The 11,562-nt window shown below is 34.4% G+C and overlaps 1 protein-coding gene across 2 annotated transcripts; it reads left to right on the forward strand.

The window, feature by feature from the left end:
- Positions 1 to 2,151: 2,151 nt before the first annotated feature.
- Positions 2,152 to 7,484, forward strand: LOC116169560. 2 transcript variants are annotated; one of them, XM_031485677.1, is made up of 3 exons: positions 2,152 to 2,331; positions 6,679 to 6,866; positions 6,920 to 7,484. In XM_031485677.1, the coding sequence occupies exons 1-3, from the start codon at positions 2,274 to 2,276 to the stop codon at positions 7,064 to 7,066; spliced, it is 393 nt and encodes a 130-aa protein (XP_031341537.1). In that variant the 5' UTR covers positions 2,152 to 2,273; the 3' UTR covers positions 7,067 to 7,484. The 2 variants fall into 2 exon arrangements, with proteins under 2 accessions (XP_031341537.1, XP_031341536.1); XM_031485676.1 differs by having other exon boundaries at positions 2,159 to 2,331; positions 6,673 to 6,866.
- The last annotated feature ends 4,078 nt before the right edge of the window (positions 7,485 to 11,562 follow it).

The raw sequence follows: 11,562 nt of genomic DNA on the forward strand, positions 1-11,562 counted from the left end.
AAATAGCATTTTCCCATCACCGGCAGTCATGTAACAATCTACGAGTACATCTTTACCGAATTTGCAGACTTCAATATCATGATCGACATATCGATGTTTTTATGATCATTTAATCATAATTAAAGAAAGGAGGTTGTTTAACAAACATCAGAGAGGCAGAGAACTTTATTAGGGTGATAATAAGGATGGACGTAGAAACTCAAGATGTGCAAAAAAATTGGAGACAGGGATGTGGAATGGCTAATGATGGTTAGGCTGGAGAACTGAGAGGAGAAGATGAAGGTAATGTCTAAGAAAAAGAATCTCAAAGGTACCTACTGAGTTCTATGTGGATAACGATTTAACGGAAGAAGAGAGAAAAGTCAAAGCAGAAATTAGGAATATTGTTAGGGAAGAAAAAAGGAAGGTACACAAGGTTATAGTAATAGTCAATGGGCACACTTGGAATTGGCACAACAAACAGGAAACGCTTGTAGAAGGCCCAAAAAGTTAACCAAATTAGTAACTACAGACAAATAAACGATAAAGACTTTGGCGACGGAAATGGATAACGATAAAGGAAAACCAATAAAACCGAATAAAGCAGTGTGGAAACTGGGTACTTCGAACGTCAGAAACCTAAATGGGAAAGAAGTGGAACTGGCACAAGAATTTGAGAAGGAGAGACATTTTGGCAATAACAGAATCGCATAAAAAAGGAAATGAACTTATGAAACTAGAAGGAGAACACACCCTGGCCCTTAGCCTGTACGATTTGATAACTTTACTCTACTTGTTTTGTAGTTCCCGGTTTTTGATGCTCCTTTTGATAAATGTTAGCTTCCACTAGGTAATGGCATATTTCTGCACCTCTTACATCTTTCACCAGTCCTCTCATATTTCTTTGGATCAAAAGTAATCAATATCATTTCCTTTTTCTCTAGCTCCAGCTCTATTAATAATATTCTCTCTGTCATGAATGTCCACTTGTTTAGTTTGCTTGTTATTATGTTATTCATCAAACATCCTTTGCTCTTTCGATCTGTTTTGTACCACTGTTGTCTGACAGTTTTCAGTAACTCAAAGTTGGTACAAGAATTTCCAGAATGGGTGCATAAAATGACCTTTTATTGTTGATGCTGGTAGCATAGCGGAGTGTCACCAGAAACGTGATGTATAAATGGAAAACATACAGGGTGATTCAAAACTGAGTACAAAGATTTTAAGGGCGTATGTATACCAGCTAAAGTAAGAAATTTTTTTCATATAAGCGTATGTCCTAACTTGCTTCGTTTTCTAGATACAGGGTGTAATTTTTTTTAATCGGTTTTTATTTATTTTATTCCCACCAAAGGAAGGCCCATATGACGACAAATAAGCTTACCAAAGTTTATTTAAATCGGATGATAATTTATAAAAAACCGATTTAAAAAAAATAACTTTTACACCCCGTATTAGAAAACGAAAAACGAATGAAAAGTTCTTATTTTTGACTTGTAAATACGCCTTTAAAGTCTTCGCACTCAATTTTGAATCACCCTGCATGCCATGCGTAGAGTATTCCAATCGTACTAAGGAAACTCTTATATAACACAACGTTAACTTGTAAACATCTGCTTCTGTAATTAAGTAACAAATAATGTAATTCACGATTCACGGGGAATCCCATAGAAATTGAAATTATGCTTGCTGTAGGTATTACTCCTTACTTACGGATCTTGGCGTTACTGAAACAATTAAAAATTAAAAACCGAAACGTGTCGAGGCATTTAAACAATCTTCCCTTATGAGTGTAAGTAGGTAAAGTGCACTATTTTTGTTTTCATTATAAATTACGTATGCAATACAGCAGCTCAACGTCGAAGTACACGAGTATCACAAAAAGCTCGAGAGTAATTCGTTTTCTCTCTTCAAGAAGAAGGTTTTCACCAAAATAAACGAAGTTTACTTGAAATACCTTCCTTCCCTCGCAAAGAGATGAAAGGTAAAATTAGGCTTGTGTAGGAAAAATTAATTTGACGTCGGTCGCCTTCTCGCTACGCTTTTGTTCTCTGGCACAGAATAATACATATCGAAGATCTAAATATAGTGTAGTTCATTAACAAACACAGTATTGATAAACGTCATATCGTTGTACTTGTTTTTGTTTCTTGTAACCTTTAAGTCAGTTGATATCATTAAAAATTAAGCAATTCGCTAATCTGCATCACACAGAAATAAGTAAACTTTAAAAAGCTGGTCAATGTGAAAAGACTGATTAGTTTTGAAGGTGATTACTGACATAGTTGATTGCAATGTTGGCCAACATGATTATTTTATTGGAAATTGTGGTATTAACTGTGGTAGTCGAAGGTGAGCGCAATTATTACTTATGGGCTTTCGAATAATTAAGTTCAAAGTACACGCTGAAGTTTAAATTTAATTTCTTCTTCTGTAGATTTGATTTTTATTTAAAATATTATGAATTCTAACGTTGTTTATTAACAAAATATAATACCGAAAGTGCTTCATTCCATTTAGTGTTTAGAAGGATGTGTTCCCTAGTGCTGAAATAGGCATCATACAAGAATATTATATCATCTGTTGTTTTGACTTGAAGACGTCCGACTTATGCCAGTTTAAGTTTTGATTGAAATAAATAAACAAATCAAAATAATTCAGACTGGCCAACAGAGAGCCGTGATACCATTGAATAAAAACTCAATTAGAGTATTTCCAACCCGTGATATAATGATTCTATTTTGGCAGCTTACGCATGCCGTTATTTTCGTTTACCATTATGGTTTTTGTTATTGCTGTATTTACGACATTATGAGATTATGTAACTTGATGTAAAAGTTATTTCAGAAAGCCTAAATCATGAGTTTAGAGAGATAAGTTGTTCAACCTGAAACTCTCAATATAATGCATGAAATAGTCGAATTATTTGATCAACAAAAAGAAACAGCTCATTGGAATTTCCCTGTGAAAAAGGCACCCGAGTTAGCTGCCGCTGCTATTAAACAAGTTGTAAATCAGCATATGCATGATTAAAGCGCATTTTTGGTCATGCAGGTCAGTATTTTATTAGCGAAGTTTAAAATTATCGATCTCACGAGTAATTTTGGCTGCGTTAAATAATTAATTTTATTTAATTTCAATTGAAGGTACGTCTTCATTTTGTAAAACAAATCACAAAGTAAATAATAAGTTTTTATACTGGTAGCGCTATCTAACGGTAAAATTATAGCACCTCCGAAACCCATATCGAAATTATTTTCTTCAATTATCGATCTTACAAGTAATCTAACTCAAAATAGACTAGTGCCTGCACATCTACACTATAGCAGAAAGCTTTTAGTGAAAATTTGAATCCTCTAGCTATTGTAGTTATGGAGATCTCACGCGGACAGCAGGCCTGCCAGCAATAGCGAATATAATAGCGTATTTTTTTCAAAAATACGCTAAAAATTCACAACGGATCTGGGGTTTACAAAAAAAAATTCCTGTGGCGCGTTGTTCAAGTCACCACCCGGTATATAAAATGGCAATTTGTCACAATTCCGAATATGTTTAAATGTTTCTCCACCACGTACTAGAAATTTAGGAGTTCTCGCTACTTAGTATGTTTTACGAGAAGTTAAACTCTTGAACTTAGATCGCAAATCTTCACATATACGAGAGGATATTATCGCAACGTAGCTAAAAATGTCGACTGCGGAGCCATTTTTTCACTCACCGATATTTATACGTAGTCCCTCTTGAAGTTAAACCACAACCTTTTGTATTTACATGAAATACACCAAGAATAATAATGATTAGCGTACCCAAATTGGCACGTGCTCGCTCGCGAAAATCAATTTAGATTTATTGTAGTTATGCTTCTCACACACCAACTCTTTGAAAGTCTAACTCCGTCGTAATTTTCACGCACCAATACGAAAAAACCAAAAATAATTCCAACGCACCAAAAAATGGTGCGTGCTCGCTGATGGTCTAACTCGGACTGAGTTAAAAATCCCCATACCACGATCATACTTATTTTTTTCACGAAAATGCCCAATTCTATCGAACATGGACGTGTTGTTATTGCTCTTATTTCCAGACATACTTTCGTACACGTTCGCTATGGAGCGGTATATGTATACATTTTCCTATGTTGAATAAAATACAAATTCAAAACCAAATTTTTTAAGGGGGGTCGCATACTGCATGCAATAAATTAAACCCTTTTTCTATGTGCATTCCATAATCGTTTAGCGTATTGCTTAGAAAATGAAGGAGGATACTTTGATCAGATATTGGAATTATTCCCATTAAAATGAACTAATACAATGTTAAATTCTGTTGAGTTGGAATACTTCACTGAGCTATAAATAAAGGTTAGTTCAGTTTGCGACACGCGTGTGTCATAGGGGTAATGGCACTGTAGATATATTCACTTAAAAAAACTCACTGTATAAGATTTTACTGGTTTTGTGTTTCACGATGAAGATTTAATTTTTTTTAACTCCACCTCATGATCAATTTCAAGTAAATTGAGCACTCTGAACAGACATTGCAAAAAATTTTTACGTATCTCGTTGTAGAATCTCAAAATGTCATCAGTCACCTTCAAGCCAAATTTTTTAAATTAAAAAAATTTATGCATCAGCTCCCACGAAGCTGAAACGGCGAAAGAAGCGAGGAAAACGAATATTAAGTTAATAATTCTTTGTTTGTGCAGTACCTACGTCCAAATATAGTAGTTCGATGCAGGGAATCGCTCTGTATCCACAGTTTAATTCAATTGGCTTGATGGATTGTGAATCGACGGGATAGTACGTACAGAAAATTATGGATACGGCACACAAGATGAGCGCCCTTCTGACCTCACTGACAGCCGCAGTAAACTTTTTCAACTATCCTAAACCAGAACAAATTTCTCCAAAATAGCACAATTTATGCTCATGAAATGATAAAATATAAAGTAAAATCAAAAAGAGGCGACCAAAAGGAATTGATTAATCCTTTCAGCTAAATTTAATATCGGTTACGTTAGTTACTTGCATATTTCGGCAAACTCACTACCAATTACAAATATTTGACGTTACCTGGACACGTATTTTAGCAAAGGGTAAATATTAATAATTAATAATAAAGCACAACTGCGTTAACCTTAACTTTAATTAAGTCTTGTCCTCAAATTGCGCCTCCAGTAGCTATATTTATCAATTTCATTGGAAACAATTAGACCACACGCAAGTTTTGTGAACTTTATAAAAGCTACGTGGAAATTATTGTGTATTTAATTCAATTAATTATCGTTAAATGAAAATAAATGGCTTGGAAGTACTATGAGATTCGAACTGAGCCAAACAATATTGCACTCTCTTCGATCGTGTGTCTTTGACTGTCCTCCCGCTTTCACTACAAAATAAAATATCCATTCTCTTATATTGTTTTTTTGTCGAATGGCCGAATTCTCTGTATGCATGATCTATAGTATTACGAGAATTTATGGGTATAGAAATCGTACAATACCAATGGTTTACATGTTACTGTAAGGTATTAAATAGTAGTAGGAATTTCTAAAATAGATCGTTTAAAAGTATTTTCAGATATCAGTTACTGGTATTATTGAATTTTAAATTTTGAATTTTAAAAACTAGATACTGTCTGTTTAAGATGAAGATGGTTAATGCAAAGACATATTCAAACGTATTCGTCTTGGTGTAATGTATAAAAACGTGATTAACTCGGGTAATATTCAACTTATTGGATCCCTTTTGCCATTCCAATATTTGAATGAACCCCCAACACATTACGCCCACTCTTCGACAAATTACTTTCGACGAATTAATGCATATCGTGCTTGCTTAAAATTTAATCATTTCTCTATTTCGAAGCGTATGTTTTATTCACCGTCGGGTTTAAAATGAGGTCAGGTTTTCCATTCAATTAATAGTCATTCATTTGAACACGTTCCACGAGAACCTTTTAAATTTTGATTATTAAAAGCCTACCGTATGCGCCTATGTTTTTAATGAAGGACACACTAATGCTTGCTTTAACATGGCCGGCCCAGATGTTTCAATCTTCTAAATGGAAGATCCATTGTAAACGATTTTCACGACATAAATATCGTCTCGCAATTTCTGCAGGAAATCAATGGCGTCACAATGAAAATCATTTGCTGGTTTATAACATAATGGTCTAATCATGACGGATTCGACCGTAAATGTACACTATTCTAGAATATTGTTTGCAGAAAAAGTAATAAAAGCAACTCAGAACGTGCTCTCAATTGGGCGCAAATATCTTAGTGACTTAGGGAATTGACACGAGCAATACAATGCGGGTCGAGAGCTTCGAGCCTAGCGCGAAATGAATTGGTAGAATTTTTAAGATACCTACGCCTATATTGCATTGTATAAACTAATGCTAAACATTGAAGATTGTTAATTTTAAATGAATTTAAGATTTAACAGTGTACGTGATATGTTTTCGGCTATTTTGTACCTAGAAACTAGAGTATACGCGAATCCATAGTTAAATGAACAACTTAATTGTAATCTATGTAAATGTGTGATTGACGTGTTTTGAAAACGTTTAGCGAACGAAGTTTGCATAAATTCCGACTAAGCAAACAAAATATGCAAATTCGCAAGACCCCCTAAGCCCAAAATAACTAAAACTGTAATCCATTTTAATATATTAGTAACCTAATTATAGTTACAGGAAGCCACTTGAAGATGTCGTCGTTTTCTTATTCCGGAGAGAGCGTTACGTTTGAGTGCAACGTTGACCATGGAGAGTTTCCGATCGTGTCAATAACATGGCTCAAGGATGGCAAGCAATTTTATAAGTACGATTCGAATCTCATCAATCCGGTTTCAATTACGGATGTCGATGGTGTTGTGGTGAAAGTAATTAATTACTAAATGCCTCTTAATGTTTTACTAGTAACTTAACTTTATAGAAGGACCTATCACTTAACGGCAACAAAGTAACGATTGGTTCCGTTACTCCACAGAGCACGGGAACTTATACATGTAAAGTAGAAATAGATCATCCATCTTTGAGCGTTGGGGAACTGTCGGGAAGTCTCAAGATCGTACAAAATTAGTTTACTTGTAATTAAGGATCGTGACATTTAATACGTAAGATTAAGGCAACTGGTTAGCTTATACACAACGTTATTTGATTATTCTAACTTTGTAATTGTATGATTTATAGCAAGGACGGTATAGCTTTGACAGTAAATTGAGTACATCAGAATTTCTCATATCGTTCAATTCGAATACGTGACTGCATAAGGGAGCGTTTTCCAATTTAATTCATGTTTGAAATTCTTTTACACGCGCTGATTTACTTCACATGCTCACCACCACCTTGGATTTTCAGATGAAAAAGTGAGGCATCGGGTAACGCCACTTTTAGTTTTTCTTATTACACCTTAGAGTTTGTCATCCACTTCTTGCACTATTCATTTATTTAAATTTTTGCAATGGGACTGTAAAATTATAGATCTTTTCCTACCTCAATGTTGTGTTTAAATTGGGTGGGCTGTGTGCAGCCTTATCTTTCCGTCCGCATGTCAGTCTGCGCTTTGGAAATTTTCAAATTTATGGACATTTCTTTGAAATTTGAACCATAGATGATTCTATTAAAGGGAACATATCACAAACAATAAAAATTGCCATGCGCAAACGACGCAGTGTCAACTTTTATACTTATAGAGATTATAGAGGGGTTGGAACCGAAACCGAAAAGAACCGGTACCGGAACGGGAACCGATTGCATTTATAAACCTCTGACTTGGAACCGGAACCGTTATTAAAAAAGTTATGATAACCGGAACCGATACCGGTACCGTTATTACAAGTGCCAAAGAACCGGTATTTTTCGGTACCCTCTCTTTTGTAGGCAGAGTCGACACGTTGCGCTTTGCGAGAGGGAAACGCGTGTTATATTGTTGCTCTTAAAATTTGCTTCTGAAGTGTTGGTGTTAAAACATTTCTTAGATTTAACATTATTCAATTTGCTTATACAGGCTGATTCAAATTCGAGAGTCACCATGGGGATCTCGAAAACTGTAAGAGATAGCTAGACAGTTTAAATTTAGCAAAGTTGTTTGATACTTGACAAAATGCAGTTTTGAAACTGAAAAAATCCAACTGCTTTCGGAGATATCCGGAAAAAAACGAAATTGTGCAAAATCGTTTTTATTTTTTACTGAAGTTATTTAAAAGGTATTTCGAAATAAATGACACATTATTATGGCCACTTTTTTCCCTCTACAAGATGCTAGTTTTAAATTTCAATTTTGACGTTTCGTCACCAGTCAACGTTTTTTTCTTATGGAACTCATTTTTACTTTTTGTGTTGTTTGAGAGAGAATTTTTTTCTGATTTCAAAAATGTAAATATCTAAGTCAGCATTTATCATACTTTCTGGAACACGTATCATATCCGCTTTCATTTCTCATCACCAGTGACCCTGCCAGTGACTGATCCTTTATAGACTTGATGGCCAAGAATAAAATCTACCTTCTGAATTACGTTCTGTTGTGGAATTTGCAAGAAATTTCATAAGCCAAAAATCCAAATTCTCACTTTTATTGAGAGCTGGCCAACTTAACCTTAATACTAAAGTATAAAATATTTTCTAGTGACCAGTACCCATAAAATGAATCAAAAACAGTAAGAAGGGTGAAGAGTGCATAAGGAAAGCAATAGTTGACACTACTGCTAAAGAGAAGGAAAGTAGAAAAAGACAGGCACAGACGCGTAAGCTAAAAATTAGTGTCAATCAAACTTAAAAAATATGTTTATGCAAAAGAACAATGTACTCTAATTGTATGGATTATTTATTTTCTGTAATTAATAATAATTTATGTTTTTAATAATAATTTTATTTATTTGTATCGGAAACGTTAAAAACCGAAAAAAAACTGGAACCGAAACCGGAACCGAAAATTACTGGTCACAGGCCCGGAACCGGTACCGGTATTCTACCTAAATAGTGCGGAACCGGAACCTATATTTCATATGGGTTCCAACCCCTGATTTTAGCGCACTTCTTAACGAAGTTGGGAGCGCCGTTACAGTCACTTTCTCTGTCCGTCCGTCTGTCGGTCCGAGGTTCCTAGATTTTCAATATATTTAGTTCGTTCTTTTTGTATTCCTTAGGTTATAGCTTTGGAAACTGTGCCACAAAATTCAGATTCATTCTGGCATTTTGTAAGATAAACGCATAAATCATAGGCTTCATCCAATGTGCAGAAACTGTTCAAAAAAATTGTACAGAATTTCGGTTTAAACATACAAAAACTCTTTTTTTTATAATCATTTTGCATTCATATTTTTGCCCATTTGCACATGTCATATTCGATTTTTACTATTAGTGGTGTCTTTTTCGATACTGTAATCATCAATGGTTACAATATCGAAAAGATATCTTCATAAATAAGAAAGTTGGCACTGCGCATGTGCACATCTGCTGTTTACAATATAAGATATACTTGTCTTTACTAGAAGCATCATCTGTGATTGAAACTTCAAAAAGATTTGATAAATAGGAAAGTTGGCACACATCCAATTTTTACTATATGCGATATCTGCAAGAACAGAATTATTAGTTTATCAAGGAATATTTGGGCACCACTGTAAAACGCTAACTTCGCAAGTATTTACTTGAAATTTGTATGGTATTCGGATTATGGCATTTGTTAAAAAGTGATCGTTCATTAAGAAATAAAAATTCTTACTCTTACTACTAAGTACATTATCTAAACTAAATAGTAAACGAGGGAATTCTGCTCATTTTATATCAATTATTAGTAACAATTTCCGATTAAATTGGCATTTGGAATTGTCATAATTCTAGAAGAATGTTATTTTAATAATCCGGTGGTTGATCTTAGTGAGGAAATCCCCACCAATATCGGCCACTGTTTACTGGGCATCTAATAGGCGAACTTACACTGAAATTCTCATGTTTCTTCGAGGAATAAACGAGCTGTAGTTTCTTGCGTTTTTACGAATGAATAGCGCCGTTTATTCAAAAAATAGTAATATTTACATTTTTGAAATCAGAAAAAAAATGCTCAATTAAATGACACAAAAGGTAAAAATGACTTTCATAAGAAAAAAAAGTTGATGGTTAACTGGAGACGAAATGTCAGACTTGAAATTTTAAACTAGCATCTTGTAAAGGGAAAAACGTGGTCATAATAAAGTGCGTAATTTATTTTAAAATATCTTCTTAAATACCTTCAGTAAAAAACACGATTTTGGAAAATTTCGGTTTTTTCAGGATATCTCAGAAAGTGGTCAGAATTTTAAAGGCTCGTTTCATTCAAAGGTTCAGAAGAATTCTTCAGTCGTGTATCAAATATTTTTAAAAATTATTCAGATTCTTATAGATTCTTCACAGGAAGAAATGTAGTCTTGAGGTTTTTCAGACATTTTTTTAGATATTTACCAGAGCTAAAGGTATCCAAAAGTTCTTCAAAAGCCATTAACAAATTCTTTGGACATTGTTACAAGTAAGTAAAAGTAGTGATAGTAAACCTGATAGTCGCCACTTAGTCTTTAGTAAATTACAAAAGAGAAAAGAGAATACTTACCTGAACAAAGCTCACACAGCCACAAAGGAAGCGGAAAAGCAAATCCTCAACCTCAAAACTGCTCATCTTAAAACACAAATGAAAACGCTCAGTACGGTGGCACAAGAGAGAATGGCAGCATAGGGTGGGAGGGGAGGAAACGGCGTCTCCAGTGTGCGACCTAAAGTGGAATTTGCCACCCGGCACCAAGTCGCGGCACGGTTGGTGTAATTTATGGGCAACAAATATAAAATACAATTTCAATTCCTCATGATAATGTTTCGAGTCTAAATCTAGAGCTCAAATGGATTCAACACCTATTAAACGGATTTAAATACTCCTGGAGGCTAATAAAATTTAACCCACGCAAAAATGGTATCAATGAACTTCAGAATTAATGAGCCAAGACCACAAAAATCTTTTACTTGGATTCACTTATCATTCATAAAAATTATGCAGCTCTGTTCACGGAATAAACTTCCGTGGGTCGAGCTCTTCAGGAATGTTAAATTGACTTTGAGCATACATTTTTAGAAAACCGATCGACTCTGTTTCATTACTTCGAAATTAATCGATGAAACTCCTACTAGTGTTGATGAAGACAGAGTCTCTGTAATAAAAGTTCAAAATAGTGTACAAACGAAAGTACAAAAACTAAAACGTTAGAGGTTATGTTTGTGTTATAAAATGCGTAGGTCGTATCCGTGAATATCACCAATGGATTGTCTTATTTTATTGATAACTTGTGGATTAACTTTAATGAGAGAAACGAGAAGCCCTGACAAATAAGCAATTACTCGTACTCGAACTAAACAAAATTTGTTACCCTATACAACCTACATTCCTTTTCAAATTGGAGAGATGCATTTTCGCAATTTATTATTTGCCAACATTTGTTTTTAGCAGCTACGTTTACTCATGTAACGCAAAGGTTTCATAAATACTTTAATATGTCTGAAAGCAGGTATGAAAAACAGCGAATTTTTAATTTCAACTTGGTTAATTATGCGGCA

This window comes from Photinus pyralis, unplaced genomic scaffold (genome assembly GCF_008802855.1).
Source record: "Photinus pyralis isolate 1611_PpyrPB1 unplaced genomic scaffold, Ppyr1.3 Ppyr1.4_LG4, whole genome shotgun sequence".
NCBI lineage: Eukaryota > Metazoa > Arthropoda > Insecta > Coleoptera > Lampyridae > Photinus > Photinus pyralis.